Below are 21,797 nucleotides of genomic sequence, written 5' to 3'. Positions count from 1 at the left end.
TCCCGGCACCCTAGGCAACCGCCTAGTTTGCCTAGTGAGCCGGCCCTGGGTGCAGTGTATTATTAAGATAGTTAGTATACTGCATTGGGACCTGGAAAACCCAGGTTCAAATCCCTGTTCAGCCATAAAATCAGTCTCCCTCAGCCTAATCTAACTCACAGGGCTGTTGTTCAGGTAGACTTGAGAATATCATATGCCACCTTGAGATCCTTGGAAGAGCGGTGGCATAAAACTGCATTGAATAAATAGAGCTCTTCCATCAATCCAGCATGACTTCTTAAGCTGCCCGGCTGAAACAAGTAAGCAAGCTTATTTTTATTTTAGTGCTTAAGACAACAGAAGTGAGACTGCCTTACCTTCATGGCAGTACACAGTGCTTGGTATTCACCTAGAGTGATTTAATTTTTAAAAAATTCTCCTTTTAGTATTTAAGGGATGAACATGCCAATTATAGGCTCCTTCCCTATTTCATGCAAACGAAAGGCTAATTACTAACCTAAGCTTGCCCGATCCAGTAAAATGAGGCCAGACAGACATTACCCACTATAGCATAATTAATATCTGTGGTTGCATAAAACTAGTGCTTCAGATCTAATTATATATACAATACGCAACCAGGTCTTTCGCAAGAACATGATCAGGCTCCAGAAACACAGCTCTCAGCAAAACAACAGACTGAAACACCAGGGACTGGCTTTCTAACTGCGCTGTATATTTTATTTTATTTTTTTTCTGAATCCATATCTTAAAAGCAACTCCAGAGACTGCTTTTGGTTTTAGTCATTTTAATTAAAACCTCAAATCACTGTCAAAATTTGCTGCATTTCTTTTGACGAACACATGTATGATTTCTGTGCGCTCAGTCCAGCCTGCATCCACAGGACAGAATCCAATGAAAGGATGAGGCAACCGAAGCCAGCGCTGACCCAAACTGCAAGAGAAGCACTGCACATCTTACTGAAGGAAGTGTTGGAGTGAGCAACTCAGCATGCCTAGATGATGGGGGGCACTAAAGTGTCATCATCTTGAATGGGAGGTCTCAGTTTGGAGTAGTGGTTAAGTGTGTGGACTCTTATCTGGGAGAACCAGGTTTGATTCCCCACTCCTCCACTTGCAGCTGCTGGAATGGCCTTGGGTCAGCCATAGCTCTGGCAGAGGTTGTCCTTGAAAAGGCAGCTGCTGTGAGAGCCCTCACAGCCCCACCCATCTAACAGGGTGTCTGTTGTGGGGGAGGAAGATAAAGGAGATTGTAAGCAGCTCTGAGACTCAGATTCAGAGTGGAGGGCAGGGTACAAATCCAATATCTTCTTCTTCTTAACCTGGGCATTGCTCTCTGACCCCGCCTCTGTTCTTTCCGCATTGTTCTCCTCCATCCTTCACATGACTCTGCATGGAGTTGCACGTCTCTACAGGCCTCTCTTTTAGAAACAATGCCCTCATACTTCCATATACATGATGCTGGATCAGCTGGCTGCTTGTGACAGGGAAAGTATTTAGATAAGGCTTCTCTCTCCCTCTCTCTTTTCGACTACAACCAGAATGGGATTAGAATCTACTTGAATAAACGTTTCACTTTTTCTTGGGAGATTTATTTTATTGAATGCAATATCTCTAAGACTGGGCAAACTCTCCTATATTAAGAAGAAGAAGATATTGGATTTATATCCCGCCCTCCACTCCGAAGAGTCTCAGAGCGGCTCACAATCTCCTTTACCTTCCTCCCCCACAACAGACACCCTGTGAGGTGGGTGGGGCTGGAGAGGGCTCTCATAGCAGCTGCCCTTTCAAGGACAACCTCTGCCAGAGCTATGGCTGACCCAAGGCCATGCTAGCAGGTGTAAGTGGAGGAGTGGGGAATCAAACTCGGTTCTCCCAGATAAGAGTCCGCACACTTAACCACTACACCACTACACCAAATATTCCAACAGGAGAAGAGGAGGGGCAAAAACAAGAATACCAAGGAGGGGATACCTTTCTGACCAGGTACAGAGAAAAGAAGAAGAGAAGAGGAGATTGGATTTATACTCCACCCTTCACTCAGAGTGACATGCCACCCTCCCCCTAGATAAACAGCGAGGATGCTTCAAAGCAATCAGCATAGCAAGCACAAGCGTTAGCATTGTATAACTATTAGCCATTTGGATACATGTGGCAAGAGGAACAAAGATGGAGTGACTATTGACAATACTCAGATGGTGGTGCCCTCCTATATCTTTGAGTTTGGTTCCTGTCTTGCCTGTCAGAGCTATAACCCTAGCATGGTTAAAGGATATCAGGTAGAAGATGATGGGAAAGGCCTTTCCCTGCCAGAGATGCTGAAGAACTCTCGGAGAATGGACAATACCAAGCTGAATGGACCCCTGGCTCAGTAGCCCTGTTCACACGTTACCGTGAGCACATGTCCATCCTGCCTGTATGTGCATACACTTGTTTGCAAGAAAACAACCAACATGCATTCACCATACAAATGAAACTGGGAACCAATCGTAAAAACGTGGGCTTGAAATCGCAAGACAGCTGTGCATGTATTGAATGTAGCATGTACTCAATGCACTTATAAAGAAAAACCAGGAGTGCAGTGTACACGGATTATATGCACATTTACTGTCACCTGTGGATAAGGCAGTTCATATGAAAGTGTTACCCTCTTTTCTGAGTCTAGTTAACATTTCACAGAGCAAATAAGTCATGTTCACAAGCAAGGACCCAAGATAATTGTGGATGGATCCCCCCCCACCCCGACTGACTTCAGCTTCACTAGAGCTGCCCCCCTCTCAATCACTGCTGCCCCTGAGCCCACCACAGCTCCCAGCTTCTACCACCAACAGAAGAGAAGGTAGACAACAGTCTGGTTTGGGAGGATTTAACAAACACACACATACACACACCCCGCGCGCAGTGTTTTTAAAGGTTTTCAGATTTTTCTGCAAATCTGGGGGCTCCCCAAAGTTTTAAAAAAAGATATCAGTTTTATGGCAATGTGGCCCTGATCCACAGATTTAAGTATCTGCAGATGTCACATTTTGCTATTAGAATATTATAAGATGTTGGTCAAGGCACATGTAATAGAAACAGCCACAATACTATTTTCTCATCTTTTAGGAGCACACTGCTATAGCTGAACAGCTGGAATGGATTATATATTGCCTTTAAAAAGCTTTCTAGGGATGTGAGAAAATCCTGCCCCGATTATAATGGGTGGATCAGTGCCATCATGCTGTGATTCTCCATGCTGAGGATCATTTGGCATGCAGAGATCACTTTTACTTATATTTTTAATCTAGGGCATTTCTAATCCATTTTTCTCCATACAACACTGACCCCAAAGAGCTTACAATAACTCCTGAAAATGCTCATAAAACCACCAGATTTCACCAACATGATTCACCATAAACAAAACAGATTCAGAAGTCAAAGCACATTGCTGCCCCTGATGAAACTGTCTCTCCCCAGGCAGGCAGGCTGTCACTTATTTAAATACATGATCCCACTCAGCTAAAAAAGTTTCTAGCGTTGTATGAACAACACTGTGGTTAGATGGCAAATATTCACACAGAGGGGGATTGAGAATGTCTCCATGACCAAGCACACCAGTCTTTCACTGTTGGATGTTCATCCAACTGGGGCATAGTGCACTTACATGCGTAAGAGAGCCAATTTGGTGTAGTGGTTAAGTGCACAGACTCTTATCTGTGAGAACTGGGTCTGATTCCCCACTCCTCCACTTGCAGCTACTGGAAATGTCAGTCATAGCTCTCGCAGAGCTGTCCTTGAAAGGGCAGCTTTCCTGAGGGCTCTCTCAGCCCCACCTACCTCACAGGGTGTCTGTTGTGGGGGAGGAAGATAAATGAAATTGTGAGCCACTCTAAGTCTCTGAGATTCAGAGTGAACAGCAGGATATAAATAAGAACATAAGAGAAGCCATGTTGGATTAGGCCAATGGCCCATCCGGTCCAACACTCTGTGTCACACAGTGGCCAAAAAATCTAGGTGCCATCAGAAGGTCCATCAGTGGGGCCAGGACACCAGAAGACCTCTGCTCCAGACAGAGAGTTCCAACAATACGCTGTGGCTAATAGCCACTGATGGACTTCTACTCCATATGTTTATCCAATTCCCTCTTGAAGCTGTCTATGCTTGCAGCTGCCACCACCTCCTGTGGCAGTGAATTCCATGTGTTAATCACCCTTTGGGTGAAGAAGTACTTCCTTTTATCTGTTCTAAACCGACTGCTCAGCAATTCCATTATCCAGTATCATCCAAATCCAATATCATCTTCTTCTTCTGCATGATGTAAGCACCTGACCTCCATTCCTGTGATCAGGAACATTAGAAAAGCAGCACTGCTCATCACTTATGGAGTGGTTGCTTTATTTTAGGCTTGTTTTACACTGGCTTGTTCTTAATGGCTGTGTTTTAAGAATTTTGTTTTACTGTTTTAACTGTAAGTTATCTCAAACAGATCTCTGAAGAGGTACCACATACACTTTTCAAATAAATAAATAAATATAATATGCATATGCTTAGATACTGTACCCACACAAGGCAAAATATCTTCAAGCAGATATATTGATCTTAGTGATAAGCAGGATGGTGACAGCAAAGCTCAATCCTTTTCTTCTATGCACAGAACAAGGATGTGTCACATATACAGGGTTTATGTGATGCACACCTGATATACTTTGGAGTGACTGGCTCCTTTAACCTATCCAGGTCCCAAGTTTCACTCAACATGGGAACCCCCTTTATCATTAGTTTTCAGCTATCCTTGTATATAGTTATATCTGTCCTTTTATTCCTTCTCATCTTTTCCCTTTTCCTTTTGCTGGCCATGTTTTCCTTCCTACTCTCTCCAAAAGTTGATCTCAGCACCATTAGTTTTTAGAAAAAAGAAAAACCCAACCAATTTTTGAGTTGCAACCCATTGAAAGAACTTGACCTCCAGCAAGTCCTGACTGTGAGAAGTGGTAGGTGGGGATTCAGCACTACTGGGCTGTGGCCAAAGGAGAGACTAGCCAGTCTCTCAAGGCAGCCTCTTGACAGGAAGATACTAGAATGAGGTCATGCGGCATTCCATACCTGGCCACTACAAAAACTTCCATGTCAGGCTTGCTGACTAGTCTGAATGTTGATGGGATTCTGCCACTGTGATAGATCCCAGCTTATTTACGCATTGGGCATGTATTTTAGTTAGTTAGTTAGTTTGCTAGTTAGCTACCTAGTTCCATTTATATCCCGCCCTCCCCACCGAAGCAGGCTCAGGGCAGTTTACATGCTCATGCGTATGCATGGGTATAAACATAATAGGACATAGGGGGGAGAGGGAGGGAGGGAGGGAAAACCCAAACGGGTTTGCTGTCACTGTGGGAAGAAAAGCTCCTGCCTCCCCTCCCCTCTCCCCACATGGAAACAGCATGGGGGGGGTGAGTTAGTTTCCAATTTTTGATGTTCTGCAGGCACAGAATACGCCATGCACAACAGCAAAAATAGGAAAATCTCCTCCAGTGCTGCTGTTTTGACTCCAGAAAATACCTTGGGGGGAAGGGAGTGTTCTGAACTCATTTGTGCTCTCTCTTTTTTAAAAAAAAGAATCCATCTGCCACAAGTGCTGTGTAGCTGCTGAGAATTCAGATCCAACTCTTTAAGTACACTCACGTGTAGTTTAGCTCAAAGAAAATAGAGCTCCCTATCTTCCAACATGACTCCCTTGCCCCACATTTGCACATACACCCAAGCTAACTTGAAAGAGAAGAAGAAGAAATTGGATTTATACCCTGCCCTTCACTCAGAGTCTCCTTCCCTTCCATTCCCCACAACAGACACTCAATGAGTAGGAGGGGTTGCGAGAGCTCTCCAAAAGCTGCTCTTGAGAGGAACAGCTCTGAGAGAGTTTTGACTGACCCAAGATCATACCAGCAGGTGATTGTGGAGGAGTGGGGAATCAAACCCGGTTCTCCCAGATTAGAGTCCATGCACTTAACCACTACACCAAATTGGCCCGCAAGGAACTATGGCTGGTATTTGCCAGTTGAAAGTCAATGAGATACATGCAGTACCATGAACTCCTTTGCATATTAGGCCACACACCCCTGATGTAGCCAATCCTCTAGGAGCTTACAGGGCTCTTATTATAGGGCCTACTGTAAGCTCCAGGACTGGCTACATCGGGGGGTGGAGGTGGCCTTATATGCAAAGGAGTTCCTGCTACAAAAAAAGCCCTTGATACATGCATACATATACACAAAGGAGGCCGTTATGGTTATCTTTTTGAAATGATCCAGCTGACAGAAAAAGACAAGTGAGCCAAATAAAACAGAGGTCAGGACCCGTTTGTTGCATGGATGGGCTCTCTCTGATAGGAATGCCTTAGAGTAAACAAGCCAATGCTACAGAGATATGGCACCCATAAATAACAGCACCTGGTTATAATTGCAGCCACATATGTTTTACAACATTATTATGAAGTGCCTTGTCAGGCGCATTTGATTTAGAGCGCTGCAAAAGATGGAAAGAGCTCGCAGCTAAAACAGCTTTCAGCTGTAAATACCGAAGTGAAAAATTGTTACTTCTAATGAAGGGCATTAATAACACCCCCCAAAGCATCAGGAAGAGTTAAAATCCTGTTGATTATTGGGGGAGGGGGGAAGGACACATGACCGTTAAAAGGAAAAAAATTAATGGGCTACAAAACCAACCCCATGCTGTTCTTCCTCATTCTTCCACTATCCCTTAAGGACAGTGTATTTTTTTCCCCCTAAGAGACTTCCAGTTTAATCTGCAGAGATACAAAGAGCCCGTCATCTGTCTTCCAGACAGCCCTCCCTTCTGGAGGCCTCGACAAGACAGTTTCTCTTCCCCTTTTCTCGCAATAGTCTTAGGGATAAACCAGGTCTTGGTTTCTAGGCTTAGGGCCAGGCCTCATTTAGGACCAGGCCTCACAGGAGCAGAGCTCGAGAACCAGTAAATTTTATTGTGCTCTTTCTTTCTTATTCCCCCCCACCCCAAAAAAATACTTGCTTCTGGGCTCCATTGTTCAAGTGCCCTGTGAGAATTTTGCTGAACTCTACGATTTGACAAACTTTCTAATATTTTCCCCCACAAAAAAGATGGGGAAATAACCAAAACACAGAAAGTAGACAGATGGAAATCTTCATCATGCCACTGTGGCCATATAGGAGAAAGTAATTTTAAAAGTATGAAGGGAGTAAGGTTTTATTATGACAACTATAACTCAAGAAGCATTTTGAGATAGATGCTGAGCTGATATAATTTAGTACACCTTCCAGTGATGTCAGGGGTGTGTGGCATATGCAAATGAGTTATGTAAATGAGCTCTGGCACCTCTTTTTCTACAAAACGACCCTTTATTAGGACTACCAAGAGCATTAAAGGCTCATAGGGCAAAGCAGCTTCCCCGAACTAAGGGGCACCCATTCTGTTCTGCCGGTTAATGGAAGTAACATTCAGGAAAGAGGACAACCCTTAAAAGACTTCAAGAGAACATAAATGGAAAGTGTGGAGCTGGCTGCATCACTCACTGCAGGAAAAAATGGGTTTTCCCAGTCATTGGTGGACCCAGGATCAGCTCCGTGATATGTAATTTATTTGAAAAACACAGCTGTAGAGAGGTTCAATGCAGATCAAGACTATAAGACTAGGAAAGGGGCCATTCAACTCTGCTCCACTTGAATCTTTCTTGTTTCAGAAGCAATTGCCTTCATTTGCTTTCAGTGGGGAAAAAGACAGGAATCTATATTGTCTCCCCCCCCACCCCCTCCCCATTCAGCGCTAACAAGCAGGTCAGGAGAAGAGGAGATTACAAATCAGGAAAATGGCACAGGGAAGAGTTAGCCACTCTTTCCCCAGCATTTCAGCCCCAATATGTACCAACACACACACACAGAGACACACACACCAGTGGCTGATTTTTTCAGCAGTTGATTTTTCCCCCCAGCTAAATTATATACGTACCAAAGGTTCCAATCAGGGCTTTTTTTGTAGCAGGAACTCATTTGCAAATTAGGCCACACACCCCTGATGTAGCCAATCCTCCAAGAGCTTACAGGGCTCTTAGCACAAGGCCTACTGTAAGCTCCAAGAGGACTGACTACATCAAGGGTGTGTGGCCTAATATGCAAAGGAGTTCCTGCTAAAAAAAAAGTCCTGACTCCGATTACAGCTCCCCCAGTGTCACATGAAGTTTGGCTCTCAGAAAACGATTACTTGTTTTTGAGGAGGGTTCCACAGCACCATAAACGCCTCCTTTGCAACACTCCTTTGGGGAAATACTTCAAGAGTGTCTAACAAGATCAGCCACTGCATTTACCCAACCTTTAGATGTACTGATGATTGTTTTCCAATGCCGGCAGGCTTTTGGAAGCTGCAAAGGTTTGTACGCTTGGCAATGAATCTTGGATTACTGCCAGCACCCAGTTTAGCAATTTACAAAAAGCAACGCAGCCAGGGGGGGAAAGTGGTTTGTTTTGCTTTACAGACACAATTTCAATATTCTGTATTAAGGAATAAATGTTTCCTGCTTTAATGGTAAGAATTAGCGCCCTGACCTAACTGCAGAATAGCTGTTTGCCCCCACAGTTTCTTGTCTGACCAGTTGCATCTAGCCTAGTCTACTTCACAGGGTTGTTTTGAGGATATAAGATATTCTACTGGATATCATTCTGCATAAGGAAAAAAAACTAGCGGATTATAAATTAGGAAAATATACAGAATAACTGGCTTTTCTCCTGTCACTCTGCCCGGCGAAGTCGGAAGCCTTCCTTCAGTCTCGACAGCCGTCGCCTAAAGGAAGGGGCTCTTCTGCCGGAAATTAAGCCTCTTATCACCAGACAAAGTGGGAGTTTTGTTGTTGTTATTTTTTTTTGTATTTTGTGTGTTTTTGTGTGTGGGTGCAAGCCTGGAAATCATGGCAACTTCTGGTGACCCCTACTGAGGACATTCAGAGAAGTGACTTGATACAGCCTGCCCCTGCCTCCCAACTGCTGGTATTCCAAGGAGGTCTCCCATCCAAGCACTTGCCAGGGTGGGCCCTGCTTAGCTTCCAAGATCTGACAACATCAGTCTTGCCTATGCAATCCGAGTCAGGGCACCATCAGAGGAAGGTTTTGGTGAGAAGAATGGCAGGATAAAAACCACAGAGAGCCAGTACAGTGGATAAAGACAGAAGAGATCTAAAATTAAATCCCTATTCAGCCATAAATCTCGCGGCAGGAACCTAGACCAGTCGCTTTCAGCCCATCTACCTCGCAGGATTATTATGAAAAGAAAACGGAGGAGGGGTGAACCATATATGCTGCCCTGGGGTCCCTGGAGGAAGCAGATTACAAATGCAATGGATAAACAGAAAATGTGACATACTTAGGTACAGGACTTTAAACACATCTTGATGGTTAAAGACTTACATTTGTCTGAATTTAGAATCACTTATATGCATTACACATAGGTAGATCCAGGTGGGCAGTCGTGTTGGCCTGAAGCAATAGAACAAAGTTGGAGTCCTTTAAGACCAACAAAATTTCATTCAAAATGTAAGCTTTTGTGTGCATGCACACTTCATCAGACGATGAAATGGAGTACAATGAGCAGTGCTACATATAGCTGGTGGGCAGTGGTTAAGCATGCAAAGTAGTACAAAGTTAAAATCCAACAGGAAAAATGTTAAAATTAATAAATTGAAAAAGCACCATGGTGCTTTGCATGCTTAACCACTGCCTACCAGCTATATGTAGCACTGCTCATTGTACCCTATTTCATCGTCTAATAAAGTGTGCATGCACATGAAACCTTACGTTTTAGTACGTATTGTTACTCTGTAATTTTAGGTTTTATATATTTTAAATTGGTTTTTTATTGTTGATTGTTTCTATGATGTAACCCGCCCCAAGCCTGTTCTACGGGAAGGGCGGGCTATAAATAGAATAAAATAAATAAATACATTCTGAATAACACTCTGTTGGTCGTAAAGGTGCTATTGGACTCCAATTTTGTTCTAATGCATTACACATGGATGCCCAAAATTTGCTGGCTGTCAATATTGCAGTGTGACATTCCACATGAATTTTCATGAGTCACTGCTCACTTCTTCAGTGCCATATCTGAAGTAGTACACAGTGACTCATGAAAGCTCATACCCTGCCACAAATTTTGTTAGTTATGGTGCTACTGGACTCTTGCTATTTTCTACTGCTACAGGCAAACTACCATGGCTACCTGTCTTGACCTATCCACAAGAATTTTGTGAATGTACCAAAATATTTCCCTGCCTTTTGCACATACACAACCAAACAGTGGCAATCACAATTAGACAAGCGTCAGCATACCAGTCTGAGACTACATGGTAGAACATGTTTGAAACACATGCACAAAGTCTGAATATTCTAATCAACATTTACCTGGAATGTCTCCTTGGATTTGAGGCCACCTCACGTCAAAGGCCCTACCAGTGCTTTTGATCACTGTTACTTTTTTCTCTTTCAGCAGAATGTATGTTACTTATTTAGTTCACATACCTTGCCTTTCTCATAGGGATGCCAGTCTCCAGGTGGGACCTGGGGAAACCCCACAATTACCACTTATCTCCAGAGCACAGAAATCAGTTCCCCTGGAGAAGATGGATGCTTTGGAGGGTGGTGTCAGTGTGTCACACTGGCAAGAAAGATGGCATGCAGGTTCACCTGACATAACTGTTTGCATCTTCTAAGGCTCTGCTCTGTATGCTGCCCTTCTCTAAGAAGAGAGAAACAGCGAGCGAGTCCTCACTAGCAGTTGCTCCGACCCCGAGTTTCTGCCTCAGCTCAAGCAATCGATTCCCCACCAGTTGCTGTGCAGGCTCATTTTGACTTGCAGCTCCCTCCAGTTTCCCTCACGGCTTCCTGCGCTTGTTTTTTTAGAGTTTCCATGCAGCAACTGGTGGGGAATTGATAGCTTGAGCTAGGAAAAGCAGAAGCCCAGGGGTGGAGCAACTGCTAGCGAGGAATCAGTCAGAATCTTTCCAGCTGAAGTACTTCTGTTATTATCCCACATACAATGCTGAGACTTTTAAATGTCCAGTTTAAAGAAAGTACACATTGCTTCCCCCAGGCTTTCCACTGATTTTTTTAACCTGGCTTTGCACTATTGACCCTACTGCTAGAGGGCCTTCTCTGTGCTACCTGTGTTTTTAATGTTTACAGGGGTTTTTTTGTTTCTTCCTTTTAAATTTTATTTTTAATTATTAAATGGATTGGATCGTGAAAGTTTTATCATGGAGTGAGATGGACAAACTAACAAGAACTTTAAGAGACTATGATTTGGAAGTGTTTAAAAGGGAGTGGAAGAGATTCAGAGGATATATAGAGAAAGAGTGGAATGTAAAAAGACATTGGACAATTTTTTAATAATGAGTATGAGAAAAGGGAGAAATTGAACTTTGATTGGTTAAGGGTACCTTTATAAGTGAACTCAAGTATATAACTTCGGCGGGAGTCTCGTAACGGAGGGAGGGGGGATCAGAAAATATCATATGGGTTAGGGATAGTAATGATATAAACAGACACTGTTACCATATGTTATTAATAAAATTGTTTAAACACAAAATTTTTATTTTTAATTATTTACCTTTCATAGGCCTTTGGTGTGCATGCCTTAAGGGTTTTGTTTTGGTCTTTTATCTGCCTTTACTTATTTATTTATGTTATTTATAGTCCAACTTTCTCAATGGGGCTCAAGGAAGATTACACAGAATAAGTCAATACAATCAACGGAAAATCCAATAGAGAATGCAATAGAAATTGACTCTGGAACCAATCACAGGTGAAGCAAAGCTTAAGTATTAACACGACACATTAAAGGAGGTGTCATGATCCTGGGCCTAATGAGGCCTACAGGCTCCAAAGAAGCCTGCTTAGGAGTTAATAAAGAAAGCTTACATCTCCTCCCAGGATCTCCTCTGTCCCTCTGATTAGGTGGCAAGGTTTGGGAGGGAAAACTGGCCCAGATAAGAGCGGGACCTGGGGGAGAGCATAAAAGGGCCAAGCATAGACAAGGAGTGTTCTCTCTGGAAAAGGCTGCAGGAAAGAGCTTGCAGCTGGGAAGAGATCCCTCACCCAACGGAGGTGGTGAGTTTGGAATTAGAGCAAGGAATGTGTAGGTAAACACGTCAGGGCTTCTGTTTATTTGCTGTTTTTCACTGTTATTTCCCACGTATTATTTGAGCACTGTAAATAAACTGTTGTTGTTATACTGCTTGGGTCCTCACGTCTCCTTGGTCACAGTTGAAGAAGTATTTACTAATAAAGAAGACAGGGTGGTTGGGTGCTCTGGGCCTCCCATGCAGATCTTTACCAGAATGGTGGCAGCCAGTAGAAGGCCCTCCTAGGCCCCTGCTGTGTGAAAGGAGGGGTCCCCAATGTGGTGCCCTTTCTGGAGCCCACCAAGTATTTTTAGAAAGTGTACGGTGCTGCACTGGGCTTTTGCCCAGCAAGGCTTCTGATTGGCTGCACAGATTTTTTAAAATGTTGCTTTGGCAGCAGCTGCCACCATAGCACAAGGCTCTTCACTGCATGACTGGCAGTAAGCTGTGGAAGCCATTCTGTGGCTGGCTCCACTTCCTGCAGCAGCCATTTTGCACCTGTGCCTAGCACACTGCGTCAGAATTCCAAATGTGCCCACAGGGTCAAAACAGTTGGGGATGCAAAAATTATATAGCAGAAACCTAGTTACAGCAACAGATAGAACAAATTATACACAGTGATATATAGTCTACTGTCCCTAGTCCATTACCTGTAGCTTATTTCTGAACTGTTCAGCCCTATTTCCTGTACAAAAGGCCCTCTTGAATAATTCAGTTTTGTATAGTTTGTGAAAAGCCAGGAGGGCGTGAGCCTGACGTGTAACCTGCTGAAGCTTGAAATGCATAAATTCCTGCTAAAACGCACCAGCTCAGATCTATCAATACCACATAAACTGAAGCAGGTCTAGGTACCTACCTTGTAAGGAGATATGGCGAGAATGAAGCTGGATTGTCCTGTTCTGAAAACGCTGGCATGGAACCTCCCATTATCCAGAGACGAAAATACAAAAGTAAGATCACCTTTGGGTAAGAAGAAGAGACACTGAGGTCATCACAGAAGGGTGCGTAACTTCTGGTGGGCAGCAAGCAGGGCCAGTCCTAGACTGTCAATACCCTAGGCAAGGCTAACTTCTGGTGCTCCCCACCTCATACTGATAATGTCACCAAGTCACATGGGGGTGCCCAATTCAGTGTCCCCAGAAGGTCAGCAATTGCCTAGTTTACCTAGTAGCTGGGCCAGCCTTGCCAGCAAGCCACAGGACCAATGTTCCCTCTAATCTACCGAGTTGTGAGCAAAAATTCTACTTTGTGAGCTACTGACATTAAAGCTTTGAGCAACTGCATAAATTAGTTTGCACTGGGGCCATTTTTCCTGAGCTAAGACAAAGATGTGTGAGTCAGAGGCTAAAAAACTGTGAGCTAGATCACACTAACTCAACTGCACAGGACACTAAAAGATCTGGCTTGTCAGAACATATTAAAGACCTGTGCATGAGAATAGCTACTAACTGTACATTTTTTTTCTCTTCAAAAGTACTCACCTTTGGTACTATTAATGCATTACCTGGGGCAATTACATACAGAATAAGTAATGCCCCAAGACACTATAGAGCGTTAAATCCACATTCATACGTTATGAAAACCTGTGCTTATCTGTAAAGAACATGAAAGTAGCTTGTTATAATATGGGCATGCTCCCCTCCCTTCTTTCCCATTGGGCATATGGCACAACAGAAAGCGTCCTGGGCTGAGAAAGTGTTGAATCAGGCTCTGATGTGTCAGAATAGCAGAAGGCAGGTGCCTGCACAAATTGGACTGAACTGAACCTCAGGTTACGCTCCCAGTTTGCAAGGAGGAAACAACTTTGTTCAGCATCCCCATTCAGGCATCATGTCAAACTGGAATTTGGTTGAAAGCTTTCCAAACCAAGAAACCTCTGGCCACGTGCCATGCACAAGAGGATGAGAACATGTAAGCTCAAGAACACACTTCATTCGTGTCCATCATAGACCAAAGTTTATCATGCTGTCTGAATGCCCCAGAGGTGTACCATTTTCCAGCACTCCAACATCCATTTCTAAAATGGCCTGAACTGGCAAAATTCAGTGACTTTTAATGATAACCTCACTGCAAATTCACAGAAGGAAAGGAGAAGGAGAAAAATGAGGCAAGATTCTCTAGATTCTAGAGTTCTCTCTCACCTCTCCATCTTGGAGTACATACAACAGTAAATTCTCTCCAGGCAGTTATTGCTCTACAGTGTCACCTGACCACTTCTGAGATTTTATCACCTGTCCGCCCCACATCATCAAAGCCCTCCTACTAACTAGAAATTTGCTTTTTAAAAAGAAAAAAAGAAAAAGACCATTCAGATGGTCAGGATACTTAATTCTGTGCTCAGTTCCAAATTCTGCACAACAGAAGAACCGCAAATGCAGCCTACCTCTAGTATAGTCTCACTCAACCACATCTGGCAACAGACCTGGTTGGGTGACAGGGGTGCCTTACTTACATCTTGTAACTTCTGGTTCTAGAGATGGTATTCCTCCAACCACCGGAAACTGACAATCAACACACTGCTTGCAACTCTTCTTGAGACATAACAGCAGGTGACTCATGCCCCACTATTCTGACCAAGCATATTAATTCTGTGGTCAATTTAATGAATTCACAGAGTAAGGTACTAACTACATTAGCTTACTCTTAATGATCTTATGAGGAGACAGTGGAATAGGATGCATGGGGGCAGGGACCCTTAAAAGTGAATAAAAACAGATTTCAGAAATTAATACTTACATAGGTAAGTACCAAGGCAGCCCTCTTTAAAAATGGTCTGGTGGTATACAAGAACTTCTGTTTGTTACTTGCAGTCAGGTACCTGGAATGTCAAAAAGATATTTATAAAAATAGTAAAAACAGAAGGCAATTTATTGGCACTGGGATAGAAGGAGCTGGACACCCTATTTCAAACAGTTAGCTTGATGGACAGGCCAGCCAGCACTTTGCAAATAGAAGAATCCCCTGATTGGCAAGAAAAGAACAAGGCCAAAAGTCTACTTCACTGTGGGCTGAAATTTCCCTGCACATTCTATTCTTTTCACTTCTTTATTTTCCTTTCCTTTTATACCCTTAGAAGCTCATTGATTCATGACGCTTGAGCAACAAAAGGCACGCTTATTTTTTGTATGCAAGGGCTAAAAGGACTGAGACAAATTTTGCAATGGCTAGAGTGATCTTGGGATCCTTATCCCTGTGCAAAAAAACCCCAAAACTGGTTTCCTGGAATGTAAGGGGATGACAGATTGATTAATAGCTTAATAGAGTAATCCCTCATAATCTCAAAAAAAACCTGAATTCCAGGAGGGTGTTGGAGGATATATCAATCCTATTAAGGCCACAAGAGCAACTTATGTTGGTGTAGAGTCTATTCAAAAATCTCCCCCGCAAGCATAATGTTCAGTCAGGCAAACAAAAAAGTTCTGCAATAATGTAGGATGGTAGGATATTACATAAAGGGGGGTAATGATTTTGGGTACAACTGACCAAGAAACAGGGGCAAGCAAACTCTGCTGTCTCTCAGAATCAAACTACCATGGTCAATTTCCAGGACTTACTTTTTGATCAGAGAAAAAGCTTTGGTTTTGCCCATCTCAAAAATATCATCAATTGATATTCCAGCTATCATAAATTTCTCATCCAGAGCCTTTCATACAAGTCGATTTAAAGCAGCTAACAAACCATCTTCAACACAGAGTTGTTTTAATCTTAGTTTGAAGACATATAGCCATGATCTTGCCTCCAAGGATATCTGTTCAAATTCTGCCTGCAATACATATTTGACACACAGCAGGGAGCTTCCTGATTATCAGCGCCTATATTACAGCTCCAAGTTGTTGTCTAGATATATGAAAATTACAGTGAACATATATTACAAAAGTTTCATTTGCAATGTTAACCTTCTTCAAATTACAGCTGAGCTTAAACTTCATAGGCAAACACCTTCCAAAAACAAAAAACAAAGTTTCAAGGGGCCCAAAACATCATCGGGGGGGGGCACTAAAAAAACCCATACTTGTAATACCATTTTCATTTTTATTTGTTGCTCCTTTCAGCAGCCATTATCATTCAATATAAATCAAGAATTGGTTTTGCTGGCTATGTGATTCTTCCAAATATAGTCATCATGATGATATCATGGTATAATGCAACCAATCAGTTCTGGTTATGTGACAACACCAATCAAGTCAAATCAGAGTGAGAACAAGACTTGCTCTCTTTATTCCGAATGGGAGAACACTTCCACTTTCTACAATGTGTTCACTTAAGTTATTAACAAAACAGTGGGTGGAGGAGAGAAGGTAAGGGCCAACAGGTAGAAGAGCAAGCAGAACCTGAACAGGGAGGGAGGCAAAATTTCCCTTGTCCTATTAGTCCTCTGCAGGGTCCCCCTCTTGCCTTACCTATAACTCATTCCAGCAAGAAATCTCCTTGCCAACTGAAGCTTCAAGCTGTTTTGAAAGGTAACAATGCATAGAATGCTACTGCAGTAATTTAACCTAGATGTGCTCCAACCAATGTTGTGCTACTGCTGTCAGAAGATGAACAATATGCTCAGTAGAGAGCCAGTTTGGTGTAGTGGTTAAGTGCACGGACTCTTATCTGGGAGAACTGGGTTTGATTCCCCACTTCTCCGTTTGCAGCTGCTGGGATGGCCTTGGGTTAGCCATAGCTCTGGTAGAGCTGTCCTTGAAAGGGTAGCTGCTGTGAGAGCCCTCTCAGTCCCACCCACCTCAGAGGGTGTCTGTTGTGGGGGAAGGAGATTATAAGCCGCTCTGATTCAGTGAGAAGGGCAGGGTATAAATCTGCAATTCTTCTTCATATTGCTATGAATCTGGATTACCATTCCCTTTGGAAGAAAAGAAACAGAAGTATACAGATTTTTTTTCCTGCCTTACACAAAAATTTTCTTGAAGCCCTACCCTAGAAGACTGGCAATTTGGGACATGGCTATCACATATGCTTCCCCATTTGCTTCTCAGCCCAATTCCAGGTGCTGGTATTGTTCTTTAAAGCCCTATACAGTTCTGAGCCAGCATACTGTAAAGACAGCCTTCTCTCATCAGAACCTACCCATCCTCTCCAGTCATAGAATCAGAGAGTTGGAAGGGGCCATATAGGCCACCTAGTTCAACCCCCTGCTCAATGCAGGACCAGCCTAATGTTGCCTTAATGCAGAATCATCAGAGGCCCTGCTTCAGGTGCCCCACTTTTCTGAGGCTTAGAGGGGTGGCAACCCAAGTAAGGGCCTTCTCGGTCACGGCACCAAAACTTTGCAACACCCCAGGGAGATTAATCTGTCTCCCTCTACCAGTATCTGATAGAGCCAGTTTGGTGTAGTGGTTAAGTGCGCAGACTCTTATCTGGGAGAACCAGGTTTGATTCCCCACTCCTCCACATGCATCTGCTGATGTGACCTTGAGTCAGTTACAAGTTCTTGCAGAGCTGTTCCTCTCAAGTGCAGTTTCTCTCAGAGCTCTCTCAGCTCCACCTACCTCACAGGGTATCTGTTGTGGGGAGGGGAAGGGAAAGGAGATTGTAAACTGCTCTGAGACTTCTTTGAGTAGAGAAGGGCACGGTATAAATCCAATCTCTTCTATTTTATACCAGCAGATGAAGACTTTTTGTTTTGTTTGGCATATTCCCAGTTCCTGTTATTGGCCCTCCTCACTGGTTGTGTTAATGTGCATTTATATGTTTTTTACTGAATAGTTAATTCTATATAAACTTCCTTTTAAATACTGTTTTAATGTTTTGATGTTTACCACCTTGGAGATCCTGTTTGAGGGGGAAAACAGCATAGAAATTGTGTTTCACATAAATAAATATGCAGGCAAGACTTATTTTTAATTGTGTTTCTGTTCCAACTGTAATGTGATGAAAAGCTCTCCATGGTGACAAGGAAACAGAGGAAAATGTCCATATCAGCTGGTATTAAAATTCAGCAGCATAAATGGGAACTTAAATCCACTGGACAGTTGAAATAAAAAGACAGCCAGAGTGTGCTATTCTGAGGCAAAAAAATAAAGATGTGATTTGCATGTATTGCACCCAGCTAACTGACCAAGTGGTTCAAGACAAATTTAGACTTAGATCTTCTATCTTTTTAAAAAGAAAGGGTACTCTATTTCCCATTTGAAAAGGAGAAAAAAAGTCAACAGCAGATTTTTTTAAATCTACATTTCAGCGTCAGACAAAAAGTAACCTAACAAGCCTTATAATGTGCAGAAAAGTCCTCTGTAGTAGCAAAGCAAAACCCACATGAGATCAGATTAAAATTTAACCATCAAAGAGAACATGGAAGGTCTGGATGCATTCCAGAAAGCACACTGTCTAATTAAAACATTCTTACGAACATCATGTCAAGAAATGTAATAATAAAAAATAAACCACATGCCACATAAAATGAAGCATTACCTCAAGCCCTTTACATCTATTTATTCATAAATGTCAGTAGCTGATCCCGGTGTCCAAGTTAAAATGCCAAGCAAGTCTAAAAGGGAGGCTAATGCTGCAAAGGCACAAAGTTCCCTGAGCCCCCCACTGATTTTGGTCTGACTACAATTCTCCTCTTTATAAAGCCAACTCCAAGTGGCCTCCGGTATTTCACCTTGGCTGGGATGTGAAGTCCCTGGAGGGAAAGTGCAGTTGATTTAATTAACCTGAGAGCGGGCCCTAAGCCACCTCCTGTTGGTCTGCTTATCTAATGGGCCAGCAGAAAGAGCTGCCCTGTACAAAAAACCTTTTTATCAACAAAGGCCCATTAAAAGTTGAAAAGAAGAAAGCTAACTTTTTCCAGAACAAAGCCAACTTTCTTTTTCTGGTCTCTCTAAACAGATCACCAGCACTTACGCCAACTGCTTTCACAGGGCGAGAATTCCCTTCTTCCCTGTCATCACAGTCACGAATGCAGAGGATTTTGCACAGACAACGAAACAGCCACATGGCAGTTTTGAACACAGCTGCCTCGGTCACTGTTTTTCCTGAATTTTCCTTCCCTCAGAAGCAGAAGGCTTTAAAAAAACCTGCTATTGTGCTATAGTGCAGCAATGTTATAATGCTTTACTGCCACTAGATATTCTTAGAATCATAGAAACATAGAGTTGGAAGGGACCTCAAGGGTCATCTAGTACATCCCCTGCACAGTACAGGAAATTCACAAATACCTCCCTCTAAATTCATAGGATCTGCATAGGATTCATAGGAAAGGAAAGGTCCCCTGTGCAAGCACCAGTCGTTTCCGACTAGGATTGCCAAGTCCAATTCAAGAAATATCTGGGGACTTTGGGGGTGGAGCCAGGAGACTTTGAGGGTGGAGCCAGGAGACATTAGGGGTGGAGCCAAGATCAAGGTTGTGACAAGCATAATTGAACTCCAAAGGGAGTTCTGGCCATCACATTTAAAGGGATGGCACACCTTTTCAATTTCTTCCTTCCATAGGAAATCATGAAGGATAGGGGCACCTTCTTTTGGGGCTCATAGAATTGGACCCCCTGGTCCACTCTTTTTGAAACTCGGAGGGTATTTTGGGGAGAGGCACTAGATGCTATACTGAAAATTTGGTGCCTCTATCCCAAAAAACAGCCCCCCCCCCCGAGTCCCAGATACCCGCAGATCAATTTCCATGATTTTCTATGGGAATAAATCTCCATAGGGAATAACAGAATTCCCAGCAGACATTTCCCTCCCCTCCCCCCGCATTCTGACGACCCTGAAGCGGGGGGAGGGCCTCCAAACTGTTTTTATGATAGACTTTTTATGGGGTGGTTTGCCATTGCCTTCCCCAATCTTTTACACTTTCCCCCCAGCAAGCTGGGTACTCATTTTACTGACCTCGGAAGGATGGAAGGCTGAGTCAACCTTGGGCCGGCTACCTGAATCCACCTTCCACCGGAATCAAACTCAGGTAATGAGCAGAGAGTTCAGACCACAGTACTGCAGTACTGCTGCTTTACCACCCTGCGCCATGGGGCCACTATGGGATTCATAGGATCCCACTAAATTCATAGGATTCTTGATTTCCAGCTTCTGGTTATTGTTTTTAAATTAAACCTCTAGTTCAGGGGTGGCCAAAATTGTGGCTCAGGAGCCACATGCGGCTCTTTCATACATACTATGCAGCTGCTGGAAACTGAGGAGGAACTTGACACAGGCTTACTCTCAAGTAAGCGTGTTTCGCATTGGGATCTCAGTCAGCCTCTGAGCACTGACCCATCAGCAGGCGACTATTTTTGCCATGTGTGAAGCAAGGAAGGAATGGGACATAGGCAGGTTTTGGAAGCTCTTCTCCTCCACCACAGAGATTGCCTGGGAACTTAGAGTGGGGAAAGAGAGCACAAGAGCTGTGGGAGCCACTGGAAGGAGGGATGGAATTAAAGAGGGCAGCGCAAGGTTCTCCCTTAGTTTCATAGCTCTTGTAGGACCTGTATTTACTAACTTTGGTGTCAAGGCAAAGAGAGACGCATAATGATGCAAATGGTGGTCAGTGATTTATTTAGTACATGTGTGTTTCCTTCTTCCACTGGTGCCAAAAAATAATTCCCTAACCTTTCCCTATGCTGGTCATATGGGGACTGTTATTCCCAGCTTTTGTTTTTTAAAAAAAGTTTCCTTCTAGCATGATCGTGTTGTAAAGTGCATATATATGTATTTTATCTTTCTGTGCAAAGAAAGTATTAAGAGTTTTAATAAAAACCTGTGCGTGATATTTGTTCATGCCTTGTGGCTCTCAAACATCTGATGTTTATACTATGTTTGGTGTAGTGGTTAAGTGTGCTTGTCAAGCGCACTCATTTCTGGACCACATTTTTTCTGTTATAGAGAGCAGGTCATCGGGTCTCCACCCCCCCCCCCCTTATTTACAGCCAGTGGGAACGTAACAAAACCATCTGGCCCTGGGATGTTTATATTACAGGCTGGCCGTTATTACCTCCAAGTTGCCTCTCCCCCGGTTTCACACAGACAATCCTTATCTCTCTACAAAGAAGTGTGAGAAGGTTTGATGTTTCCTATAGCCTAAAATTCCTTAGTAATAAAATAGATAGTTGCCTCGTAACCTCTGAACCCGTGACTCAAGTATGCATCTGTAATGTAACCTTTGCTGACATCCTATATTGCAAATGCGTAAATGTTTGTACCCCATTACTCTCAAGGCTTGTGTCCTTGGCAAAGCTCCTGAGTTTCTAACAATGAGCCTGCTTTTGATTCTAAACAAAGGAGTTGGTTATTGAGAAATATCGGCGCTTGACAGTGCTAACTCTTATCTGGGAGAACCGGGTTGATTCCTCACTCCTCCACCTGCACCTGCTGGAATGACCTTGGGTTAGCCATAGCTATTGCAGGAGTTGTCCTTGAAAGGGCAGCTGCTGTGAGAGCCCTCTCAGTCCCACCCACCTCACGGGGTGTCTGTTGTGGGGGGAGAAGATATAAAAGATTGTAAGCCATTCTGAGTCTCTGATTCAAAGAGAAAGGCAGGGTATAAATCTGCAGTCTTCTTCTTCAGCTCTTAACATTAAGAAAGTTTGGCCACTCCTACTCTAGTTCATTTCAGTGCAGAGATACAGGATAAAAGGCAATTGAGGAATTTCCCCTTCTATCTCTTCAACGGAAAGGGCTAGATACTGACCTCCCCCACCCTTTTGATGAAAGTTGGGAATTCAGAGGATCATGGGGC

The 21,797-nt window shown here is 43.3% G+C and overlaps 1 protein-coding gene across 1 annotated transcript in view; it reads right to left on the bottom strand.

The window, feature by feature from the left end:
- The window catches only part of TMTC1 (transmembrane O-mannosyltransferase targeting cadherins 1), a 246,580-nt gene that overhangs the window by 140,802 nt on the left and 83,981 nt on the right, over positions 1-21,797 (bottom strand). The window contains exons 6-7 of the mRNA XM_060245730.1: positions 14,864-14,945; positions 12,984-13,087 (exon numbers count right to left, since the gene is read on the bottom strand). Coding sequence (XP_060101713.1) covers positions 12,984-13,087; positions 14,864-14,945 — 186 coding nt within the window. The remainder of the gene's footprint in view (positions 1-12,983; positions 13,088-14,863; positions 14,946-21,797) is intronic.

This window comes from Heteronotia binoei, chromosome 8, assembly GCF_032191835.1.
Source record: "Heteronotia binoei isolate CCM8104 ecotype False Entrance Well chromosome 8, APGP_CSIRO_Hbin_v1, whole genome shotgun sequence".
Taxonomy (NCBI): domain Eukaryota; kingdom Metazoa; phylum Chordata; class Lepidosauria; order Squamata; family Gekkonidae; genus Heteronotia; species Heteronotia binoei.
This window is presented reverse-complemented; position numbering and strand designations above follow the sequence as displayed.